Raw genomic sequence first — 26,738 nt, forward strand, 5'->3', positions numbered from 1 at the left:
TTCTATAATATAAGCAGCTTTTTTGAAAGATATCACATAGTAGAACTGCATAAGTGTTGCTCTCCACTTTCTGGAGGACCAAGTTTTGAAATCAGTGGAATTAGAGTATGATAGCTAAGGACATGGGGAAGATTCTGCCGTTTGATTGCAAATATGCAGACGGAGTCAAAGAGAACACACACAGAAGGCTCCGGATTACATCTTCAAACTAAGGGCAACCATGGCATCTGTGACAGAGAGGGAGAAGCATCCATCCATGTGTACGGGTAATAGAGTCTACATCCGAAGAGGAGGAGTAGTGATGGAACCAAGGCGCAGCGTTGTGAAATGACATGATTTAATAAAGACACGACAAAACAACGAAGACAGAAAATGAACTATACTTGAATTAACTAACAAAATAACAAAACGAATGTGTAGACAGACCTGAATATTACGAACTTACATAAAACACGAAGAACGCACGAACAGGGAAAATAGACTACACAAAAAGAACGAGGTACAAACAAACCGAACAGTCCCGTATGGTGCGACAAACACTGACACAGGAGACAACCACCCACAACGAACACTGTGAAACAACCTACCTAAATATGACTCTCAATTAGAGGAACGCCAAACCCCTGCCTCTAATTGAGAGCCATACCAGGCAACCCTTAAACCAACATAGAAACAGACAACATAGAATGCCCACCCAAACTCACGTCCTGACCAACTAACACATATAACAAACTAACAGAAATAGGTCAGGAACGTGACAACTTTTCTAATTTTGTCCGAAAGTCGTTAACATTTCTAGTTCAAGTGTACTGTTAGCTAGCTAACGTCACATGTATGAGCAGTGTAGTAATATTATTCGTATCTCAGAGACATTTTCATTGCTAGTTATAGCCGAATGTTAGCTAACTAACATTGAACATGGTTGGTTAGCCACCGCCAGATTCATGCAGGGTAGTAAAATTATGAGTTGGGATTATGGTTCACTGTTTAGCTAGATAGCTACATGTCTAAACAAAAGACTTCACAATAAAAGTAACAATTTCAAAAGAATGTTTATGATGTCACTATGACAACTTGTAAATTCGCTCTGGCTATCTACTCTGACTTCAGAGCACTCTCGTCTGAGTGTTGCAGAGCGCAGAATACCTGACGAATTTACGAACGCTCAACACCCATTGAATATGGCCGGTGTCAGTAAACGTTGGCAAAATATATATTTTTTATTAAATTGTTGCCAGGAGCACAGTTGCAACGCTCTGGATAACATAAAAACAGCCTAACCAGCTCTGCTAGGGCGAGTAAAATGGTCAGAGTGAGTTGCTCTCTCCTTTGTGTCTTGAAGTAGCTAGCAAGCTAGCCAACGTTAGCTTGGGCAACTGCTGTTGTAAGTCAGAATTCTCGGATCAACCCTACTTTTTGGCCAGATCGTCCAGTGTGCACTCTGAATGCTTCGAGAGCAAAACGCTCTGAATTTACAAACGGCCAATCTGACAACACTTCAGAACAACTGAAGATGATTTTTTAAGAATTGATCGTGTTACTACTTGAAACCAACGAACGCCCCATAATATCTTTTCCTCTGCCCTCCCTAAATCGCTGCATTGGACGGTTCAACAGACTTTTAGCCCTCCATAACTGTCTACGAGACTATTGCAGCTCTGTGAGTGTAATATTTATTGACAATTTTGATACCTTCTAGAAGCAAAGCTTGTATTACGAGGATGGGATCCACCCAAATCATTTGGGTTCCTGGATCCACTCACTTCTGTAACGGTAGTCCTCCTCCTCTTCAACCGAAAAGGAGGAGTAGTGATGGAACCAAGGCGCAGCGGGTTGTGAATACATAATTTTAATTAACAAGACGGAAAAAACACGAAACGAAATACACTTGAATGATTAACAAAATAACAAAACGGAATAGACAGACCTGGACATGGAACTTACATAAAACACGAAGAACGCACGAACAGGGAAAATAGACTACACAAAATGACGATGTACAAAAACAAACCGAACAGTCCCGTATGGTGCGACAAACACTGACACAGGAGACAACCACCCACAACGAACACAGTGAAACAACCTACCTAAATATGACTCTCAATTAGAGGAACGCTAAAACACCTGCCTCTAATTAAGAGCCATACCAGGCAACCCTTAAACCAACATAGAAACAGAAAACATAGAATGCCCACCCAAACTCACGTCCTGACCAACTAACACATACAACAAACTAACAGAAATAGGTCAGGAACGTGACATAACCCCCCCCATAAGGTGCGATCTCCGGGCGCTCCAGCACAAAGTCTAGGGGAGGGTCTGGGTGGGCATCTGACCACGGTGGTGGCTCAGGCTCAGGGCGAGGTCCCCACCCCACCATAGTCAATCCCAGTTTACATCTCCCCCTACAAATGACCACCCTCATATTACACCCACTAAAACTTTTGGGTAACATCGACACAAGGGGCAGCACCGGGATAGAGGGATAGCTCAGGACAGAGGGATAGCTCAGGACAGAGGGATAGCTCAGGATAGAGAGGTAGCTCAAGATAGAGAGGTAGCTCAGGATAGAGGGGCAACTCCGGACTGAAAGGCAGCTCCGGACAGAGAGACAGCTCTGGACTGAGGGGCAGTTCTGGATAAATAGCCGCTCTGGGCTGAGGGACAGCTCATGACTGGCTGACGACTCTGGACGCTCATGGCTGGCTGACGGCTCTGGACGCTCATGGCTGGCTGACGGCTCTGGCCGCTCATGGCTGGCTGACGGCTCTGGACGCTCATGGCTGGCTGACGGCTCTGGCCGCTCATGGCTGGCTGACGGCTCTGGACGCTCATGGCTGGCTGACGGCTCTGGACGCTCATGGCTGGCTGACGGCTCTGGACGCTCATGGCTGGCTGACGGCTCTGGAAGCTCACGGCTGGCTGACGGCTCTGGACGCTCACGGCTGGCTGACGGCTCTGGACGCTCATGGCTGGCTGACGGCTCTGGTCGCTCATGGCTGTCTGACGGCTCTGGACGCTCATGGCTCACTGACGGCTCTGGACGCTCATGGCTCACTGACGGCTCTGGCAGATCCTGTCTGGTTGGCGGCTCTGGCAGATCCTGTCTGGTTGGCGGCTCTGGCAGATCCTGTCTGGTTGGCGGCTCTGGCAGATCCTGTCTGGTTGGCGGCTCTGGCAGATCCTGACTGACGAATGGCTCTAGCGGCTCCTTACTGACTAACGGCTCTGACGGCTCGGGACAGACGGGCGGCTCTAATGGCTCGGGACAGACGGATGGCTCAGATGGCGCTGGGGAGACGGATGGCTCAGATGGCGCTGGGGAGACGGATGGCTCAGATGGAGCTGGGGAGACGGATGGCTCAGATGGCGCTGCGGAGACGGATGGCTCAGATGGCGCTGCGGAGACGGATGGCTCAGACTGATCCTGTCTGGCGGAAGGCTTTGGCTGCTCCTGTCTGGCGGAAGGCTCTGTAGGCTCATGGCAGACGGGCAGTTCATGCGGGCGCTTGGCAGACGGACAGTTCAGGCGCCGTTGGGCAGACGGCAGACTCTGGCCGGCTGATACGCACTGTAGGCCTGGTGCGTGGTGCCAGAACTGGAGGCACCGGACTGGAGACACGCACTTCAAGCCTAGTGCGGGGAGCAGGGACAGGGCACACTGGACTCTCAAAGCGTACTATATGCCTGGTGCGTGATAACGGCACTGGTGGCACCGGGCTGAGTGTACGCACATCAGGACGAGTGCGGGGAGAAGGAACAGTGTGTACAGGGCTCTGGAGACGCACAGGTGGCTTAGTGCGTGGTGCCGGAACTGGAGGCACCGGGCTGGAGACACGCACCATAGAGAGAGTGCGTGGAGGAGGAACAGGGCTCTGGAAACGCACTGGAAGCCTGGTGCGTGGTGTAGGCACTGGTGGTACTGGGCTGGGGCGGGGAGGTAGCGCCGGAAATACCGGACCGTGCAGGCGTACTGGCTCCCTTGAGCACCGAGCCTGCCCAACCTTACCTGGTTGAATGCTCACCGTCGCCCGACCAGTGCGGGGAGGTGGAATAACCCGCACCGGGCTATGTAGGCGAACCGGGGACACCATGCGTAAGGCTGGTGCCATGTAAGCCGGCCCAAGGAGACGTACTGGTGGCCAGATATGTATAGCCGGCTTCATGGCGCTTGGCTCAATGCTCCATCTAGCCCTACCAGTGCGGGGAGGTGGAATAACCCGCACTGGGCTATGCACACGTACAGGAGACACCATGCGCTCTACTGCGTAACACGGTGTCTGCCCGTACTCCCGCTCTCCACGGTTAGCCTGGTAAGTGGGCGCAGGTCTCCTACCTGCCCTTGGCCCACTACCTCTTTGGCCCACTACCTCTTAGCCTCCCCCCCCAAGAAATGTTTGGGTGGTACTCACGGGCTTTTCAGGCTTCCGTGCTAGACGCGTCCCCTCATAACGCCGGTTCCCTTCTCCGATTGCCTCTGCTCTCCTCAGTGCCTCCAGCTGTTCCCATGGGAGGCGATCCCTTCCAGCCAGGATCTCCTCCCATGTGTAGCAACCTTTCCCGTCCAAAACATCGTCCCAAGTCCATTCCTCCTTCTTGCGCTGTCCCTTCCTCTGATTACACCGCTGCTTGATTCTGGATTGGTGGGTGGTTCTGTAACGGTAGTCCTCCTCCTCTTCAACCGAAAAGGAGGAGTAGTGATGGAACCAAGGCGCAGCGGGTTGTGAATACATAATTTTAATTAACAAGATGGAAAAAACACGAAACGAAATACACTTGAATGATTAACAAAATAACAAAACGGAATAGACAGACCTGGACATGGAACTTACATAAAACACGAAGAACGCACGAACAGGGAAAATAGACTACACAAAATGACGATGTACAAAAACAAACCGAACAGTCCCGTATGGTGCGACAAACACTGACACAGGAGACAACCACCCACAACGAACACAGTGAAACAACCTACCTAAATATGACTCTCAATTAGAGGAATGCCAAACACCTGCCTCTAATTAAGAGCCATACCAGGCAACCCTTAAACCAACATAGAAACAGAAAACATAGAATGCCCACCCAAACTCACGTCCTGACCAACTAACACATACAACAAACTAACAGAAATAGGTCAGGAACGTGACAACTGCATTGTAAGGCTGCGTTGAGACAATGACATATCATTGACCCAAGCCCAGCTCCTTTAATCCCTACCATTGTGTCGCTGAGTTGTCATTATGCTTCAGCAAATGCACATTATCCCAGCGGCGTTAGAGGACAATGTAAGTAACCACATGTATATCCCTCTTACTGCCCTGAATGTCTCTGCTGACCCTACAGCTATTGTACGCAGTCATCATATGCCTATGAACCAGAGTTATACAGTTAGCATTGAGGTGGTGTGCTCTAGCAGGAAGTCCACTGTGTGCAGCTCACCCTGCACTAACATAAATAACATGAGCATGTCTACTTCTGCTAAGCTTCCCAGTAAAGCAATGAAAACAATCAAGCATTCCAGAAAAGTGTTAAAAATAGCCCACATTAACATATGTAGATTAAAAAACAAGGTTCATGAAATCAATAATTTGCTAGTGACAGATGACATTCATATTCCGACAATCTCTGAAACTCACTTAGATAATACCTTTGATACAGTGGTAGCAATACATGGTTATAAGATACAGAAAATACAGAAATAACTAAAAGGCGGAGGTGTGGCTGTTTATATTCAGAACCACATTCCAGTAAAGCTTAGAGAGGATCTCATGTTAAAAACTGCTGAAGTAATATGGCTACAGGTTCATCTGCCTCACCTAAAGCTCATTCTGGTGGGAAGCTGCTATAGACCACCAAGTGCTAACAGTCAACATGTGAAACGCTTGGTAATGTATGTGCTATCAATAGAGAGGTATATTTTCTGGGTGATTTCAATATTGATTGGCTTTCATCAGGCTGCACACTCCAGAGAAAACTTCAAACTGTAACCTGCGAACCCTGTTCAGGTTGTCAATCAACCTACCAGGGTAGTTACAAACAGCACAGGAATGAAATCATGTATTGTATGTATGTATGTATTGATCACATATTTACTAATGCTGCAGAAATTTGTTTGAAAGCAGGAAAACCATAGCTCCAAAGGGTGGGCCTAATATAGTGTATAAGAGGTCATACAAGAAGTTTTGAAGCGATTCCAATGTTGCCGTAAAGAATATTTGTTGGTCCGTGATGTGTAATGGGAAACGGAAAGGAAAGAGGGATACCTAGTCAGTTGTACAACTGAATGCATTCATTTAACCCAACACCTCTGAATCAGAGAGGCTAACATCGACAATCAGGGTCATCGGTGCCCGGGGAACAGTGGGTTAACTGCCTGGCTCAGGGACAGAACGACAGATTTGTACCTTGTCCGCTTTCGGTTACTGGCCTAACCCTCCTACCTGCTACCCCATGAGGAGCAACCAGACGCTGCAGTTGACACATTTCTGAAATTGTTTATCCCAGTTACTAATAAGCATGCACCCATTAAGAAAATGACTGTAAAAAATGTTAAATCCCTGTGGATTGATGAAGAATTAAAACAAATTATGGTTGAGAGGGCTAAGGCAAAAGAAAAGGGAAATAGATCTGGCTGTACAACTGATTGGCAAACGTACTGCAAATTGAGAAATAGTGACTAAACTGAATAAAAAGAAGAGGAAACTAGACTATAAAACAAAGATAAATGACAAAGAATGATAGTAAAAAGCTTTGGAGCACCTTAAATGAGATTTTGGACAAAAGGGCAAACTCCGCTTCATCATTCATTGAATGAGATGTCTCGTTCATCACAAAACCCACTGATATTGCCAACTACTTTAATGATTTTTTCATTGGCAAGATTAGCAAATTTAGGCATGACATGCCAGAAACAAATGCTGACACTACACATATATATATATCCAAGTATATCTGACCAAATTATGAAAGACAAGAATTGTAATTTTCATTTCCATAAAGTAAGTGTGGAAGAGGTCTATCAACAATGACAAGCCTCTGGGGTCTGACAACTTGGATGGAAAATTACTGAGGATAATAGCGGACGATATTGCCACTCCTATTTGTCATATCTTTAATTTAAGCCTACTAGAAAGTGTGTGCCCTCAGGCCTGGAGGGAAGCAAAAGATATTCCACTATCTAAGGATAGTAAAGCCACCTTTATTAGCTCAAATAGCCGACCAATCAGCATGTTACCAACCCTTTGTAAACTTTTGAAAAAATTGTGTTTGACCAGATACAATGCTATTTTACAGTAAACAAATTGACAACAGACTTATAGGGAAGGACATTCAACAAGCACAGCACTTACACAAATGACTGATGATTGGCTGAGAAAAATGTATGATAAAAAGAATAGGGCTGCTATTTTGTTCGACTTCAGTTTGGATTTGACATTATCGATCATAGTCTGCTGCTGGAAAACCATAAGTGATATGGCTTTACACCCCCTGCTATATTGTGGATAAATAGTTACCGGTCTAACGGAACACAGAGGGTGATCTTTAATGGAAGCCTCAAACAAAATCAAGGTATAATCAGGCCCTTTGGTTTTCTCAGTCTTTACTAACAACATGCCAGTCTATGTATGCGGATGACACAACACTATAAACGTCAGCTACCACAGCGTCTGAAATGACAGCAACACTTAACAAAGAGCTGCAGTTAGTTTCAGTATGGGTGGCAAGGAATAAGTTAGTCCTAAATATTTCAAAAACTAAAAGCACTGTATTTAGGACAAATCATTCACTAAACCTCGACTAAATCTTGTAATCAATAATGTGGTAATTGAGCAAGTTGAGGAGACTAAACTGCTTGGAGAAACCCTGCATTGTAAACTGTCACGGTCAAAACATATTGATACAACAGTAGCTAGGATGGGGAGAAGTCTGTCCATAATAAAGTGCTACTCTGCCTTCTTAACAGCACTATCAACAAGGCAGGTCCTACAGGCCTTAGCTTTGTCGCACCTGGACTACTGTTCAGTCGTGTGGTCAGGTACCACAAAGAGGGACTTAGGAAAATTGCAATTGGCTCAGAACAGGGCAGCACGGCTGGCCCTTGAATGTACACAGAGAGCTAACATGAATAATATGTATTTCAATCTCTCTTGGCTCAAAGTGAAGGAGAGATTGACTTCATCACTACTTGTATTTGTGAATGTACCGAACTGTCTGTTTGAACTACTGGCACACAGCTCAGACAACCATGCATACCCCACAAGACATGCCACCAGAGGTCTCTTCACAGTCCGCAAGTCCAGAACAGACTGTGGGAGGTGCACAGTACTACACAGTGCCATGACTACTGATGCAAGCAGTAAAATTAGATATAAAAAACAGATCAAAATACACCTTATGGAACAGCGGGGACACATGCATACAAACACACGATAACATACGCACTATACACACACGTACACATGGATTTTGTATTGTAGATATGTGGTAGTAGAGTAGGGGCCTGAGGGCTCAAACTTAATATGTTGTGAAATCTGTTGTGAATGCATTGTAATGTTTTTTTTAAAGGAATAACTGCCTTGGCAGCAGCTAATGGGGATCCATAATAAATACAATAAAAATAAATCACCACAATCACACACAAAGTGAAACCGCATGTGCCACAGATCCCTCTAATTAGAGCTTTAACACCCCGCAGAGGCAGTTGTTGATGAGGTCAGAAGTGGATCCCCTTCTCCCTTCTCTTCTTCTTCCCCGCCTCTTTTTTGCTTTATTCGTCTCTCCGCTCCCCCTCTTGCATCTTTCTTCTCTCTCTCCCCTTTGCCGCTCCCCTCTCTTTTTCTTCCACTCATCCTCTCTCCGTATTCCCCTCTCCACCGGTACTCTTGTTCTCTCTCTATTTCCCTCTTCCTTCTTTCTTCTCTCTCCCCTTCTCCCTTTCCCTCTCTCTCTCTCCCTCTCTCAAAACAGTCATATAGGGCTACATACAGTTGAAGTCGGAAGTTTACATGCGCCTTAGCCAGATACATTTAAACTCAGTTTTTCACAATTCCTGACAGTTAATCCTCGTAAAAATGCCCTGCCTTAGGTCAATTAGGATCTCCACTTTATTTTAAGAATGTGAAATGCCAGAATAATAGTAGAGAGAATGATTTATTTAAACTTTTATTTCTTTCATCACATTCCCAGTGGGTCATAAGTATACATACACTCAATTAGTATTTGGTAGCATTGCCTTTAAATTGTTTAACTTGGGTCAAACGTTTCGGGTAGCCTTCCACAAGCTTCCCACAATAAGTTGGGTGAATTTTGGCCCATTCCTCCTGACAGAGCTGGTGTAACTGAGTCAGGTTTGTAGGCCTCCTTGCTCGCACATGCTTTTTGAGTTCTGCCCACACATTTTCTATGGGATTGAGGTCAGGGCGTTGTGATGGCCACTCCAATACCTTGACTTTCTTGTCCTTAATCCATTTTGCCACAACTTTGGAAGTATGCTTGGGGTCATTGTCCATTTGGAAGACCCATTTGCGACCAAGCTTTAACTTCCTGACTGACGTTTTGAGATGTTGCTTCAATATATCCACATCATTTTCCATCCTCATGATTCCATCTATTTTGTGAAGTGCACCAGTCCCTCCTGCAACAAAGCACCCCCACAACATGAGGCTGCCACCCCCGTGCTTCATGGTTGGGATGGTGTTCTTCGGCTTGCAAGCGTTCCCCTTTTTCCTCCAAGCATAATGATGGTCATTATGGCCAAACAGTTATATTTTTGTTTCATCAGACCAGGGGACATTTCTCAAAAAAATATGATCTTTGTCCCAATGTGCAGTTGCAAACCGTAGTCTGTTTTTTTTAATGGCGGTTTTGGAGCAGTGGCTTCTTCCTTGCTGAGCGGCCTTTCAGGCTATGTCGATATAGGACTTGTTTTACTGTGGATATATGTAGTTTTGTACCTGTTTCCTCCAGCATCTTCACAATGTCCTTTGCTGTTGTTCTGGGATTGATTTGCACTTTTTGCACCAAAGTACGTTCATCTCTAGGAGACAGAACGCGTCTCCTTCCTGAGCGGTATGATGGTTGCGTGGTCCCATGCTGTTTATACTTGAGTACTTGTCACGTTCTGACCTTAGTTATTTTGTATTTTCTTTGTTTTAGAATGTTCAGGGCGTGAGTTGGGTGGGTTATCTATGTTTTGTGTTTCTATGTTGGGTTTTTCGTTTGGCCTGATATGGTTCTCAATCAGAGGCAGGTGTTAGTCTTTGTCTCTGATTGGGAACCATATTTAGGTAGCCTGTTTTCTGTTGTGTTTTGTGGGTGGTTGTCTTCCGTGTCAGTGTTTGTTCATGTTACGGGACTGTTTCGGTTTTCTTATCTATGCACTTTGTTATTTTTGTATTGTTGTCGTGTTCAGTATTATTAAATAATATGGACACTTACCACGCTGCGCATTGGTCTGACATGTCTTACTCCTCGTCAGATGAGGAGGACAAATTCCGTTACAGTACTATTGTTTATACAGATGAAAGTAGTACCTTCAGGCATTTGAAATTGCTCCCAAGGATGAACCAGACTTGTGGAGGTCTAAAAACAAAATCTGAGGTCTTGGCTGATTTCTTTTGATTTTCCCATGATGTCAAGCAAACAGGCACTGAGTTTGAAGGTAGGCCTTGAAATATATCCACAGGTATATTGACTCCAATTGACTCAAATTATGTCAAATTATGTCAATTAGTCTATCAGAAGCTTCTAAAGCCATGACATCATTTTCTGGAATTTTCCAAGTTGTTTAAAGGCACAGTCAACTTAGTGTATGTAAACCTCTGACCCACTGGAATTGTGATACAGTGAATTATAAGTTAAATAATCTGTCTGTAAACAATTGTTGGAAAAATGACTTGTGTCATGCAGGAAGTAGATGTCCTAACTGACTTGCCAAAACTATAGTTGTTAACAAGATATTTGTGGAGTGCTTGAGAAACGAGTTTTATTGACTCGACCTAAGTGTGTGTGTAAACTTCCGACTTCAACTGTATGTGCACCCTGTTCCCCATTGTCCTTGTTGATTATTGTTCCATTTCCTGTCCTCTGTTGTATCAGCTTTCGTGTTACCGTGTTAGTGTGCACTTGTTTTTACGGGTCTCGTCCCGTGTATTTATTCGAGGTTTACACTTCGCTCTTTGTTTGGGTTACAGCCCTGTGTTATATATATATATACACGTGTTTGTTTTGGGCTTCGTTCCCATTATGTTCATGACATACTTATTTTGGGTAGAGAAATTAAACCCCCTATTCGTATTCCTGAGCCTGCCTCCTATCATTATACAATGTGACAGAATAATCGACCTTTCTAATGGAGACAGAAATCTGTGGAGTGGTTGAGAAACGAGTTTTAATGACTCCAACCTAAGGGTATGTAAACTTCCGACTTCAACTGTATATACAAATAATAATGGATTGGATTCATGGGGCATTTAAATATAGCAAATATGTAAATTGTTTGTCACCAGTTCACAGCAAGTTTCACACTAGAGAGCAGTTACGTCACCTCCTCCACCACCCATAACCAAAATGTATGAAACATGGAATCCCCTACCTAGGCAGTCCTCTACCTTGCTCTGTTGCCCCCAACCTAAAAAAGTTTGGCTTCTATTGGTTTCGATTGACAATATTGGTGCCAGAGGGCCTGGTGTTGCTTCGTGGCCTGCGTGGGAGAAACTTGGGAGAAGACTGGTAAACACAACAACACACCCAAGGCCCTATAAAATCAACGATGCGGAGGACGAGGATGGGAATCACGTATTTCAGACGTTAAAACGGAATTCAACAATGTAAAAAAAAACAATTTGAACTTAGGAGGAAATCAACTAAATGTATTGAAGTTATTCGAGAATTATTTCATTTACCCAAGATTATCATAAGACGTGAACAAAATGCATCAGTGATTCGTATTTCCCTTAAACTTTCTGAAGAGGCAACGCTGGAATGACCCTGTCTGTGTGTGCGTTTATTTAACACTTTGTGTAGACGTTAGCGTTGATGCTAATAATGATAACAGTCTTCTGGGTAGATGGAAAGGCTTTCCCAAAAACCTTCTCAATTAAATGTGAACTACAAAGTAGCCTAGCTGGCTGAGTGATATCATGACTATTTGTATCAATCCAGTGGTGATTTGTTTAGCAAACTCTGCAATCATGTGTGCTACAGAAACACTGCTAACCAGACAAGGCTCTTGCTTTGCACACATGTAGCTACACCCAAAAATAAAAATTCCCCAGAGTTATTCCAGCCCTAAAAAGTGGTTGCCTGATGTGGTTTAAGCATTCTTGTGGATAAAAAAAATCGTATTTTGTTGTTTTTCTATGAATGAATTTGAGAGCGAAAACCTGACCAAACAGGGGAAAAAACTGAAACCTTCACAAACAAAACAGAGAAAATGTAATTTGGGGGAAAAAAATAAACAGAATTAGACAGAAAAACACAACAGATTTTAAAGGGCCCTACAAACACACACAGTGAGGCTTGGTTACCATGGTATCCAGTCCGAGGGTCAGCAGCATGAGGAAGAAGATGATGGCCCAGAACGGAGAGAGTGGGAGTCTGGTCAGAGCCTCTGGGTACACCACGAACGCTATGCCTGGACCTGAGAGTGTGAAATCAGATTGATAATCAGAGGCAAAAGTGCCAATAAATACTGAACAAAAGAAACTATCTACTCCGACTTGTGTTGTGTGCATATCGAAACAGTACTATTACACTTCAGAATTGGCCAAGCCACTCTCTATCTCTGTAGATATCTGTCTATCTGTCTATTGTCATACACGATCTGATCCTACCAGACCTAGTTTACAAATCATTTCAAATACTGTATTTCGTATTTTGATTTTTTCAAGCACTTGAACCCAGGTCTGGATGCTTCATGATCCCTACATGAATGTGTCGTTTACCTTCATCAGCCACCTTCTCAATGGGCACCTTCAGTTCGTGGGCCATGAATCCAATGACGGAGAAGATGACGAACCCAGCGAATATACTGGTGGCACTGTTAACTATGCACACTATGATGGTGTCCCTAAACAAGAGGAGAGGGACGAGAAAGGGATGTACATGTTACGGGGGCTGTAACACTTACAGTATCGGAGAACTTAGAACGTATTTGGAGCGTTATCACACTCAAGTGAGTGGCTATATGTTGGTAATTGTTATGTGTCAAAATGTCAAAACATTATAATAACATGACCTAAGGATGTTCTAAGTGTTTCGCGGGAGTTAGTAGCTGTTTTTGTTCAAATAATGTCTTCTTTTACATATCTATCGACGATCGCCAGGCGTGATATCGAATAAATGTATGAACAAATAAATGAATTTTCTTCTGTGCAGTCTTATCCAAATGCATAACATTTGTGGAGTGGTTCAACAGTTCCCTCTAGTGAGAAAACTATGGCCTCATACCAAAGGAGAGAGTATACTGTGCCAGTCTCTGCTAATAGCAGTTTTACTTCTTGTTTCTATGTGGTGATATTGTCACGGTACTCAGTATCACGACACTCAAATTATCATGGCAAGAAACAAAACATGAAGCAGATGTAACGGCTTTCTTCCTGGGGTGAAAGAGAGGACCAAAATGCAGCGTAGCCAGTGCTCAACATGTTTAATAAAATAACAAGTGAACACTACAAACAACAAACAAAATAACAAACCGTGAAAACCGAGACAGTCCTATCTGGTGCAGAACAAACACAGAGACAGGAAACAAACACCCACAAAATCCCAACACAAAACAAGCCTCCTATATATGAGTCTCAATCAGAGACAACGACTACCATCTGTCTCTGATTGAGAACCCACACTAGGCTGACATAGAAACAGACAAACTAGACACACAACATAGAATTCCCACCTAGCTCACGTCCTGACCAACTAAACACATACAAAACAACAGAAAACAGGTCAGGAACGTGACAGCAGATTTTCATGATGACAATCGTATGTTGGAAATAAACAAATGGCTAGCAGCGTGCATGCCCCGCCCACCTCAGGATTCCCCCTTTTCCAGCCATTATATCCCTGTTTTTGTGAGGTGTAAATTCACCTGTCACAGAATTGTTGCTGGATTGATTAATTTAAAAAGAAAATCAATGTACACTACCGTTCAAAAGTTTACCGGCATTTTTCATAACTTATTTTGTACATAACGTTGCTGCTACCATCTCTTATGACCCGAAAAGAGCTTCTGGACACCAGAACAGCAATTACTCACCTCGAACTGGACAAAGAATTTTTTTCTTCAATGAGTCCGATGCGAAGAATATACTGCTTCCCGGAGACTAGGCCCTCATCCCCGTCATTAGTGTGAAGAAAAGACGCAAATACAGGGGGCGGAGGTATGGGTGCCTTGTGAGAATTTGTCAGAGTGAGTAAACCACCACTACCTTCGGTATTATTGGCCAACGTGCAATCATTGGAAAACAAACTGGACTATCTGCGATTAAGAATCTCCTACCAACGGGACCTTAAAAATGGTAATATCTTATGTTTCACCACAGACTTGGCTGAACGACGACACAGATTATAAAGAGTTGGCTGGCTTCTCCATTTTTTCGGCAGGACAGAGCAGCTACGTCTGGTAAGACGTAGGCGGGGGTGTGTCTATTTGTCAATAACTGCTGGTGTGCAATGTCTAATATTAAATAAGTCTCGAGGTATTGCTCACCTGAGATAGAATACCTCATGATAGCTGTAGACCACACTATCTAAAAAGAGAGTATATCTATATTATTCGTAGCCGTCTATTTACCACCACAAACCGATGCTGGCACTAAGACCGCACTCAACAAGCTGTATAAGGCCATAAGCAAACAAGAAAATTCTCATTCAGAAGCGGCGCTCCTAGTGGTCGGAGACTTTAATGCAGGCAAACTTAAATCCATTTTACTTCTATTCTACAAGCCTGTCACATGTGCAACCATTGAAAAAAAACACAAGACCACCTTTACTCCACACACAGAGACGCATACAAAGCTCAATACACTCAGTACAGAAGTGGTCAGATGACGCAGATGCTATGCTACAGGACTGTTTTGCTAGCACAGACTAGAATATGTTCCGGGATTCATCCAATGGCTATGAGGAGTATACCACCTCAGTCACCGGCTTCATCAATAAGTGCATCAACAACGTCGTCCCCACAGTGACCGTACGTACATTTCCCAACCAGAAGCAATGGATTACAGGTGTCATGACGTTGTCCTGGGGGTAGGTTTATGACAGTCATAAATACCTCTTTCCCCCTTTTTCCCTCTCCCTACTACACTGATGTGACATAAGAAAACCCCTTGGTTAACATAGAGATTCTGGGAACATCAGAAGTTGGGGGGGAAATGAACTATATTCTGGTAATCCGACCAACTGAACATATGCGGTGGTACTTAAGGTATATTATGTCAGTTCGGTTGCCCTCTGACACATTCTCATCAATGATAGAATGACATAAACTCTACTGTGGAAAGTCTAAACATCAGAGGTATCGGATTCACATGGAATTGCTGTTTAATTCAAATGTTTGAATATGAAATTATTTGTGAAGAGATGAAATGTCATTTTAGCTTCCAAATGAGAGATTTGGGTTTTCATAAATTTGGGCCTCTGCTCAACCAGTGGCCCGCCCCTGTGAAGAGACATGGGTTACAAACTTTTCAGACACACCCCTCTCCCTCCACTATATAAAGCCATTGACAAAAATATAACCTTCTGTTCCGAGGAGATGAGGGTGACGATCCCATGTCAGAATGGTTCAGATAATAACTACAGAACTAAGCCAACATCAGCATGAACTTTGGTTGTGAATGGTATGAACTTTGAACTCGTATTCACTACAGAAGTGATACCTCCTAGCCGTTGAGTTAGCAACAGCTGCTACAAACGCAGGTTAGGAAGGACAGTCAGAGTATCCCGTCTACTACACAACGACGTTACTACAACGTATCCAGTGACCACCAGAGACATTCTTCAAAGGACAGAGGACTCGGTTTGGCAACACGGTCTTCCATCTACCACCAACCTACTGAAGCGCAGCTCAGAGTAAATATTTATTGCATTTTTCTTTTTCAAATGGGCGGTAATTTAGAATGCATAAGATACTGTATTTACGATAGCACAGCTTCGCCTCTGTTCCAGTCTCCCGCTCTTTCAATTAAAACCCAGCCCCCTTTCCTTTGTGTAACAAGCTGTCATATCTGTTCCGCCCGCTAGGGACGTTTTCCTTTATGACTGCAATTTGTAATCAAGTTATGATTTAATTGTGTATGTGTGATTCTGTGTGATTACTTAGGTATTTAGTAAATACATAATTAAACCCAATTTTGTATTGCTGATTCAACTTGTTAGCCAGGATTCTTGCAGATAACCAAGAATTTACAAAATTCTGAAATGTACAACTTTTCAACTTCCTGACTGAAGTAAGATGACGATGGATGTTGACTGCTATTGATGTAAAATATTACTAAATCATTAAGAGTTTATTCGGAAGATAACAGCTCTATAAATATTATTTTGTGGTGCCCGACTCTCTAGTTAATTACATTTACCCGATTAGCTCAATCAGGTGATATTAATTACGGAGAAAGTATTTTATAGAATAGCATGTCATAGAAATTAATCCGGCATAGCCAAAGACACGACACAGGCAACATCCGCACAGAGTTAAAGGCTAGAGCTTCCGCTTTCAAGGAGCTGGACATTAATCCGGATACTTGTAAAAAAATCCTGCTATGCCCTCAGACGAGCCATCAAACAGGCAAAGCGTCAATTCAGAACTAAGATTGAATCCTACTACACCGGCTCTCTACCAGATGAGCTAAATGCCTTTTATGCTCGCTTTGAGGCAAGAAACACTGAGGCATGCATGAGAGCACCAGCTGTTCCGGACGACTGTGTCATCGCTCTCTCCGTAGCCAATGTGAGCAAGACCTTTAAACAGGTCAACATTTACAAAGCCATGGGGCCAGACAGATTACCAGGACGTGTACTCAAAGCATGTGCGGACCAACTGGCAAGTGTCTTCACTGACATTTTCAACCTCTCGCTGGCTGAGTCTGTAATACCAACATGTTTCAAACAGACCACCATAGTCCCTGTGCCCAAGATAGCGAAGATAACCTGCCTAAATGATTACCGCCTGTAGCACTCATGTTGGTAGCCATGAAATGCTTTTCAAGGCTGGTCATGGCTCACATCAACACCATCATGCCAGAAACCCTAGACCCAACCCAATTCACAAACCACCCCAACAAATCCACAGATGACCCAATCTCAATCTCAACCACACTGCCCTTTCCCACCTGGACAAAAGGAACACATTTGTGAGAATGCTGTTTATTGACTACAGCTCAGAATTCAACACCATAGAGCCCTCAAAGCTCATCACTAAGCTAAGGACCCTGGGACTAAACACCTCCCTTTGCAACTGTATCCTGGACTTCCTGACGGGCCGCCCCCCAGGTGGTAAGGGTAGGCAACAATACAACAGAGGTAGGCCTGATCACCGACAATGATGAGACATTCTATAGGTAGGAGGTCAAAGACCTGGCAGTGTGGTGCCAGGACAACAACCTCTCTCTCAATGTGAGCAAGACCCCCATTAACAGGCCCCCATTAACATCGACGGGACTGAATTGGAGCGGGTTGAGAGTTTCAAGTTCCTTGATGTCCACATCACCAACAAACTACTATGGTCCAAACACACCAAGACAGTTGTGAAGAGGGCAGGACAACACATTTTCCACCTCAGGAGAGATTTGGCATGGGTCCCCAGATCATATTAAAAGTTCTACAGCTGCACCATCAAGAGCATCCTGATCGGTTGCATTACCACTTGGTATGGTAACTGCTCAGCATCTGACCAGAAGGTGCTACACAGGGTAGTGCGTACGGCCCAGTACATCACTGGGGCCAAGTTTACTGATATCCAGGACCTATATACTAGGCGGTGTCAGACGAAGGCCCCAAAAATTGTCAACCCAAGTCATAGACTGTTCTCTCTGCTACTGCACGGCAAGCGTTACCGGAGCGCCAAGTCTAGGACCAAAAGGCTCCTTAACAGCTTCTACCCCCAAGCCATAAGACTGCTGAACAACTAAATTAATCAAATGGCCACCCGGACTATTTACATTGAACCCCCCCATTTTGTTTGTACACTGCTGCTACTCTCTCTTTATTATCGATGCATAGTCACTTTACAAATTACCTTGATTAACCTGTACCCCCCCACATTGACTTGGTACCGGTACCCCCTGTATATAGCCTCGTTATTGTGATGTACATTTATTGTGTTACCTTGTGATTGATTAGATTTTTTTTAAACTTTAGTTTATTTAGTCAATATTTTATTAACTCTATTTCTTGAACTGCATTGTTGATTAAGGACTTGTAAGTAACCATTTCACGGTAAGGTGTACACCTGTTGTATTCAGCGCATGTGACAAATAAAATGTGATTTAGTGAAACATTCATTATTGGTTCCGGGTGTGTTAGGCCACGGCCAGAGTGACAACCCACATGATAGCAGACCCCCAGGGCCAGGACTGAACAGCCCAGCAGCTAGGGATTGCCTAAATAGATTTCTCCCCTGACATGGGTATGTTTTCAGTACAGGCTCCTTTTGTCGTACTGCATACCATATAAGGCATCCAGACCTTATGAAAGTTGCCAAGTATATACCCTTAATCTGGTTTAAAAAAATCTATGCTAGTGATACATAACTTGACATTGTGGGAGGATAACCAACCTTCCAATTAATGGCAATGCATTTCTTAACCGCTATAAATGCTTGGTTACACAGTTATTTCAGTCTCCAGTATAAATCATTACCTTGGTTTACATTTATACATTATTTCATCCAAGAATAGAATCAATGGTTCAATAATTGAAATTACCATTATTCCCAGATCCCAGACTGTAGCTTTAAACTTAATCTGCTGTCCTGTAGTTTAAGTTTATTGCGGCACGGTCTGCGGGAGCGTGCGGTCAAACAGACTTTGGGATGAAAATATTGTCTTTTTGTTGTCCCACAGATTATTTGGAAACGGTCTGTTTTGTATGTGTTAGCCAACCTATTGTATTAAAACCACATATGTTTCTAATTATTTACACAGAATTCGCTTCGTCAACCTCAGTAGCCTACCTCTCATAGTTGGGCGTGAGAGTTCAAGAGCGCCTAGCATGTGTAGCCTCATTGAAATAGAGTAGGCTGCCTACATGGGCGGAGAATCTCGTGGCAGTTAACTTAAATATGAAATTCACTTAAATATGATTCAACTGTAGTTTACTACAGTGTCTGGAAATAAATATTGAGAATGGAAAGAAGTGGAGGGCGCTCAACCAACGTGAGTCGAAGTGCAATCAAAAATGGCATCTTCATTGAAAAAGGCACAACGCGCACATAGGTCAGACTACTATGGAGAGCCAGCGTTGCGCCTTTTCATTTTCAATGAGTATTGATCACCCATGTATTTGTCTCTGCCTGCAAATCGTCCTCCTAAAAGGTAGGCTATATCCTATAAGGCTATGCAAAACGTAGCTTGTGTCGCTGTCATCATTCTTGCTGCTTCAAGTTCAGTAGCCATACCTGCGCGATCGGGTGCGTGTGTGGTGTCAATTAAATAGAGTAGGCAAAAGTCTATGCATGGACCGGACAAGCACGGGGCAGTTATCTTTCCAGGAAAATGTACTTCCTAAATAGGCCTATTATTAGGCTATAGTTCACTACATTGCCTAGAAAGGTCTAAATATTGATCACCCATATTAATCAGTCTGAAAATCTTCCCACTCCTTAAGTAGGCTATAAAAATAGCTCAAGAGAAAGTGAAAGTCTCTCCAACTCTGCTCTCTTAAAATTACATCTAGCATATTAGCTGATCTGGCCCAGTAATACAGATAGCCTAATATAAGGGCAATGTGAGAATCTCTGGTAATTTAACCTATTTCCTTAATTTATTTTGGGGCATTTGATATTGCCATTAGGACGCAAAATTGCTGGGACCATAGCTGGGACCATGGCTGGCAAGTGAGCTGTGTCACATAAGCCTAAAATAACATTGCGGGACTGCAGTTGGGTTTGGGACCAGTTCTTGCAGTAGCGGGTGGGAGTCGGGCAGAAAGCCAGCGGTGCAGTATGAAAAGCTGAGGGTGCAGGCAGGAGTGGAACGAAAAAAATCGGTCTGGCGCAGACCTCTACTGTGCACCATGACAGTGAAGCCTGTAATGTTAGAGCTGTTTATTACTGCGTCAGTGTTAAAAGTAGGGAATTAGCTGGGGAAACTGACAGATCAATATTGTGACATTACCAATCTGACGAATAAAAACTCAAGCACTGAAAAAAAGGGTTACAATATCAATCTTCAATTGTTTGACTGATTGTTTGATTGAGGCAAAAAAAGAAGAGTTAACATTTGCCAACTTTTGGCCAACTCTCTCTCTAACTTTACATCAACTGGCAAAAGCTAGCCAAGTTCATTGACTTCTGTTGAAACGTGACTAAAACAAAGGCTATAAAACATGTCCATACAAACAACACCTGTTAGATAGTAATAACAGCCTGGCTGTGGTAGCTACTAGCTAACGTAGCTAATTAATTCACCTCAGTCGAGAGGGCCTGAAACATTAGCTAACATTATACGTCAGTTACAATACTAGCTCAGCACTGCGGATAAACAGTAGTTCCAAAAAAATTCTGTTAAGTTAAACAGCAGTTACCTTGCTGTCACGTTCCTGACCTATTTCTGTTAGTTTGTTGTATGTGTTAGTTGGTCAGGACGTGAGTTTGGGTGGGCATTCTATGTTTTCTGTTTCTATGTTGGTTTAAGGGTTGCCTGGTATGGCTCTTAATTAGAGGCAGGTGTTTTGCGTTTTCCTCTAATTGAGAGTCATATTTAGGTAGGTTGTTTCACAGTGTTCGTTGTGGGTGGTTGTCTCCTGTGTCAGTGTTTGTCGCACCATACGGGACTGTTCGATATGTTTGTACATCGTCATTTTTGTGTAGTCTATTTTTCCCTGTTCATGCGTTCTTCGTGTTTTATTGTAAGTTCGTATGTCTAGGTTTGTCTACACATTCATTTTGTTAGTTAATTCAAGTCTAGTTCGTTTTCTGTCTTAATTTTGTCGTATCTTAATTAAATCATGTCATTTCACAACGCTGCGCCTTGGTTCAATCACTACTCCTCCTCTTCGGATGAAGAGGAAGAGGATTACCGTTACACTTGCCAGCTACATCAGTCAACTAAAGAGTAGTCAGTTTCTGCTCTGATTGCTTTTAAAACATGGTGAAAGAGCGCAACACATACACACTGAACTATGCTTAATTCTCCCATGCTGGTCCAGCCACCCTTCCAGAAGCTTTCACACAGCCTGTCTGTCCTAAATCCAGCCATCTGAACACTCCAAACAGCCTACCTGACACTCTGAGGCGTCCGCATGGTACTAAAGCGCACCGTTGCCGCTTTTGCATCACATCTAAATGATAAATCTGAGGGACAAAAATGCAATTTCAGAATGTAGGGGAGACATGACCCCCCCCCCCTCCCCCCAGTGAAAGTTGCACCCCTCGAAGTTTCTATGTAATGCACCTCAATAGGTAGTGCTTTTACACAATGTAGAAACCTAATATTACACAAATGACTGTAATTTCAATATCCGTTTTTGTATCAACATTTGAGCTTTTATAATAAAAAAAAATCTTTACAGAGTTAAATATTACGTTCTAGAGCACGTGTGCTTCAAAAGTAGCTAGAATTCCTATAGGCCCAATAACCTATAGCAAAATACATATACTGTAAATACACAGTACCAGTCAATAATTTGGACACACCTACCGATTCAAGGGTTTTTCTTTATTTTTACTATTTTCTACATTGTAGAATAATAGTGAAGACATCAAAACTATGAAATAACACATTTGAAATCATGTCGTAACCAAAAGAGTAAAAAAAAAAAAAAGTAAATATATTTTAGATTTTAGATTTTTCAAATTAGGCACTCTTTACCTTGAAGAGAGCTTTGCACACTCTTGGCATTCTCTCAACCAGCTTCACGAGGTAGTCTCCTGGAATGCATTTAAATTAACAGGTGTGCCTTGTTAAAAGTTAATTTGTGGAATTTTGTTCCCTCTTAATGTGTTTGAGGAAATCAGTTCTGTTGTGACAAGGTAGAAGTGGTTCTTGCCACTTCTACCTTGATAGCCCTATTTGATTGATAGCCCTATTTGAAGATAGCCCTATTTGGTAAAAGACGAAGTCCATATTATGGCAAGAACAGCTTAATAAATAAGCAAAGAGAAACGACAGTCCATCATTACTTTAAGACATGAAGGTCAGTCAATCCGTAAAATGTCAAGAACTTTGAAAGTTTCTTCAAGTGCAGTCGCAAAAACCATCAAGTGCTTTGATGAAACTGGAGGACCGCCACAGGAAAGGAAGACCCAGAGTTACCTCTGCTGCAGAGAATAAGTTCATTAGAGTTAACTGCAGCTTATATTGCAGCCCAAAATGAATGTTTCACAGAGCACAAGTAACAGACACATCTCAACATCAACTGTTTACAGAATACTGAGTGAATCAGGCCTTCATAGTCGATTTGCTGCAAAGAAACCACTACTAAAGGACACCAATAATAAGAAGAAACTTGCTTGGGTCAAGAAACACGAGCAATAGACATTAGACAGGTGGAAATCTGTCCTTTGGTCTGATGAGTCCAAATTTGAGAGTTTTGGTTCCAACCGCCATGTCTTTGTGAGACGCAGAATAGGTGAACGGATGATCTCCGTATGTGTGGTTCCCATCGTGAAGCATGGAGGAGAAGGTGTGATGGTGTGGGGGTGCTTTGCTGGTGACACTGTAGGTGATTTATTTAGAATTCAAGGCACACTTAACCTGCATGGCTACCACAGCATTCTGCAGCGATACGCCATCCAATCTGGTTTGCGCTTAGTGGGACTATGTTTTTCAACAGGACAATAACCCAAAACAAACCTCCAGTCTGTGTAAGGGCTATTTGACCAAGAAGGAGAGTGATGGAGTGCTGCATCAGATGACCTGGCCTCCACAATCACCCGACCTCAACCCAATTGAGATGGTTTGGGATGAATTGGACCGCAGAGAGAAGGAAAAGCAGTCAACAAGTGCTCAGCATATGTGGGAACTCCTTCAAGACTGTTGGAAAATAATTCCTCATGAAGCTGGTTGAGAGAATGCCAAGAGTGTGCAAAGCTGTCACCAAGGCAAAGGGTGGCTACTTTGAAGGAACTAAAACATAACATATATTTTGATTTGTTTAACACTTTTTTGATTACATATGTGTTATTTCATAGTTTTGATGTCTCCACTATTATTCTACAATGTAGAAAATAGTAAAAGAATTAAGATAAAACCTTGAATGAGTAGGTGTGTCCAAACTTTTGACTGGTACTGTATGGTATATATTTATACATTATATATATTATCATTGTGATGTAATTATATAATGGTTTATGTGCTGTCAACATTTGATAGATTTTCAAAATCCAAAATATACAGCTGTTACATTTATCAGAACTGTATTTTTGACCTTTTATACATTTTGACGACCCTTGCTAAAACAACCGTATGTTGTCATAGAGTCACGTGTTCACTTTCAAAGCTACATAACACAGTATGTTACATAAAGCAGGTTGCTGTGACGACAGCAATTTTTAGTCTGCGTCATGTTTTATTTTTGCCATGGAAGATGTACTAGTGTGAACATCGTGATACCACTTCTTATTTACCCGTATGTAACGGATTCGGATTGGTGACTTCACCCCTCCGTTTGAAATTCCTCGACCCGTACCATCGAGTTGCTAGCTTTCCGGTGGCGCAGCTGGCTAAGATGTTGTCAACGGGGCAGTCACGTGTGATTGCGAGACAGAGGATTCGGGCGGTCACATATGGAAGGAAGCAAAAGCTGTTAAACAGCACAGTGAGAAGTGCTTACCTGTAGCAGTTGTTGTGGAACTTGTTGTAAGAAGACAATGTGATGAGGCCTCCCCAGGCTGCTGACAGAGAGAAGAAGATCTGGGTGGCAGCATCCTTCCACACCTGGAGGAACACACACAAATTCACAGTCACTTTTAGAGACAGAGGGATGGGCGGAGAAATGTGTGTGTGTGAACGCATGTGTGCGTGAGTCTATCTGTTTGCCCGCGCGTCGAAGTCGGAAGTTTACACACACTTAGGTTGGAGTCATTGAAACTCGTATTTAAACCACTACACAAATGTTTTGTTAACAAACTATGGTTTTGGCAAGTCGGTTAGGACATCTGCTTTGTGCATGACACAAGTAATTTTTCCAACAATTGTTTACAGACAGATTATTTCACTTATAATTCACTGTATCACAATTCCAGTGGGTCAGAAGTTTAGATTCACTGAGTTGACTGTGCCTTTAAACAGGTAGAAAAATTTCAGAAATTATGTTATGGCTTTAGAAGCTTCTGATAGGCTAATTGACATAATTTGAGTCAATTGGAGGTGTACCTGTGAATGTATTTCAAGGCCTACCTTAAAAGTCAGTGCCTCTTTGCTTGACATCATGGGAAAATCTAAATAAATCAGCCAAGACCTCAGAAAAAAATGTAGACCTCCACAAGTCTGGGTTTCCTTGGGAGCAATTTCCAAACGCCTGAAGGTACCACGTTCATCTGTACAAACAATAGTAAGCAAGTATAAACACCATGGGACCACGCAGCCGTCAAACCGCTCAGGAAGGAGACGCGTTCTGTCCCCTAGAGATGAACGTACTTTGGTGCGAAAAGTGCAAATCAATCCCAGAACAACAGCAAAAGACCTTGTGAAGATGCTGGAGGAAACTGGTACAAAAGTATCTATATCCACAGTAAAACAAGTCCTATATCGACATAACCTGAAAGGCCGCTCAGCAAGGAAGAAGCCACTGCTCCAAAACAGCCATAAAAAAGCCAGACTACAGTTTGCAACTGCACATTGGGACAAAGAGCATACTTTTTGGAGAGATGTCCTGTGGTCTAATGAAACAAAAATAGAACTGTTTGGCCATAATGACCATTGTTATGTTTGGAGGATAAAGGGGGAGGCTTGCAAGCCGAAGAACACCATCCCAACCGTGAAGCACAGGGGTGGCAGCCTCATGTTGTGGGGGTGCTTTGCTGCAGGAGTGACTGGTGCACTTCACAAAACAGATGTGGATGATATGAAAATGATGTGGATACATTGAAGCAACATCTCAAGACATCAGTCAGGAAGTTAAAGCTTGGTCGTAAATGGGTCTTCCAATTGGACAATGATCCCAAGCAAATTTCCAAAGTTGTGGCAAAATGGATTAAGGACAAGAAAAACAAGGTATTGGAGTGCCCATCACAAGCCCTGACCTCAATCCTGTAGAAATTGTGTGGGCAGAACTGAAAAAGCATGTGCGAGCAAGGAGGCCTACAAACCTGACTCAGTTACACCAGCTCTGTCAGGAGGAAGGGGCCAAAATTCACCCACCTTATTGTGGGAAGCTTGTGGGAGGCTTCCCAAAACGTTTGACCCAAGTTAAACAATTTAAAGGCAATGCTACCAAATACTAATTGAGTGTATGTAAACTTCTGATCCACTGGGAATGTGATGAAAGAAATAAAAGCTGAAATAAATCATTCTCTCTCTACTATTATTCTGACATTTCACATTCTTAAAATAAAGTGGTGATCCTAACTGACCTAAGACAGGGAATTTTTACTAGTATTAAATGTCAGGAATTGTGAAAAACTGAGTTTAAATGTATTTGGCTAAGGTGTATGTAAACGTCCGACTTCAACTGTACGTGTGTGTTTGTATACCTTAGCATCATTGAGTTTCTCCCACTTGGGTGTGATGAAGTAGAGGATGCCATCACCAGCCCCTGGGAGGGTCACTCCTCTGAACAACAGAATGACCAGAACCACATAGGGGAACGTAGCTGTGAAATACACCACCTCGGAGAGGGGAGAGGAAGAACGATACGAAGGGAAAGTTAGCAGGTTTTGTGATAAGTGCACTGATTCAACACTTTTAGTTCAAGAACAAACCCTCTAGAGGGCAACATTACATAATAATTCACAGAACTACAAACTTTATTTGATGGTTCTGGGATTTCACAGGGGGAAATTATTCAAATCCAAAGGAGGTACCACATGAGCAGAGAGTGAGAGATTTCTCTTACTTTCCCTGATGACTTGATTCCTTTGGCCAGGGAGAGGTAGACTATCAACCAGGCCAGCAACAGGCAGCCTGCGAGGGGCCAGCGGATGTCTCCAGGGTACTCTATCCCTTTGGAAATGTGCAAGACATTGTACCTATGGGACGCACGCACACACACACACACACACACACAGAGAGAGACAAAGAGAGAGCCAGAGAGAGAGAGAGAGAGTCAGAGAGAGAGAGAGAGTCAGAGAGAGAGAGAGCCAAAGAGAGAGCCAGAGAGAGAGAGTCAGAGAGAGAGAGAGCCAGAGAGAGAGAGAGAGAGAGAGAGAGAGAGAGAGACAAATAGAGAGACAGCCAGAGAGAGAGAGAGAGAGAGAGAGAGAGAGAGAGAGAGAGAGAGAGAGAGAGACATAGAGAGAGAAAGAGCCAGATAGAGAGAGAGTGAGAGACATAGAGAGACATAGAGAGAGAAAGAGCCAGAGAGAGAGAGAGTGAGAGACATAGAGAGAGAGCCAGAGAGAGAAATATAAACAG

At 43.2% G+C, this 26,738-nt stretch overlaps 1 protein-coding gene across 2 annotated transcripts in view; it reads right to left on the minus strand.

The window, feature by feature from the left end:
* Nucleotides 1–26,738, minus strand: part of LOC129854019 (sodium- and chloride-dependent glycine transporter 2-like) — a 58,785-nt gene that overhangs the window by 25,662 nt on the left and 6,385 nt on the right. For both annotated transcript variants that reach the window (XM_055920619.1, XM_055920618.1), the window contains 5 exons: nt 26,221–26,353; nt 25,859–25,993; nt 23,998–24,101; nt 12,945–13,069; nt 12,528–12,640 (listed from right to left, as the gene is read on the minus strand). In XM_055920619.1, coding sequence (XP_055776594.1) covers nt 12,528–12,640; nt 12,945–13,069; nt 23,998–24,101; nt 25,859–25,993; nt 26,221–26,353 — 610 coding nt within the window. The remainder of the gene's footprint in view (nt 1–12,527; nt 12,641–12,944; nt 13,070–23,997; nt 24,102–25,858; nt 25,994–26,220; nt 26,354–26,738) is intronic.

Source organism: Salvelinus fontinalis, chromosome 4, assembly GCF_029448725.1.
Source record: "Salvelinus fontinalis isolate EN_2023a chromosome 4, ASM2944872v1, whole genome shotgun sequence".
Lineage (NCBI taxonomy): Eukaryota > Metazoa > Chordata > Actinopteri > Salmoniformes > Salmonidae > Salvelinus > Salvelinus fontinalis.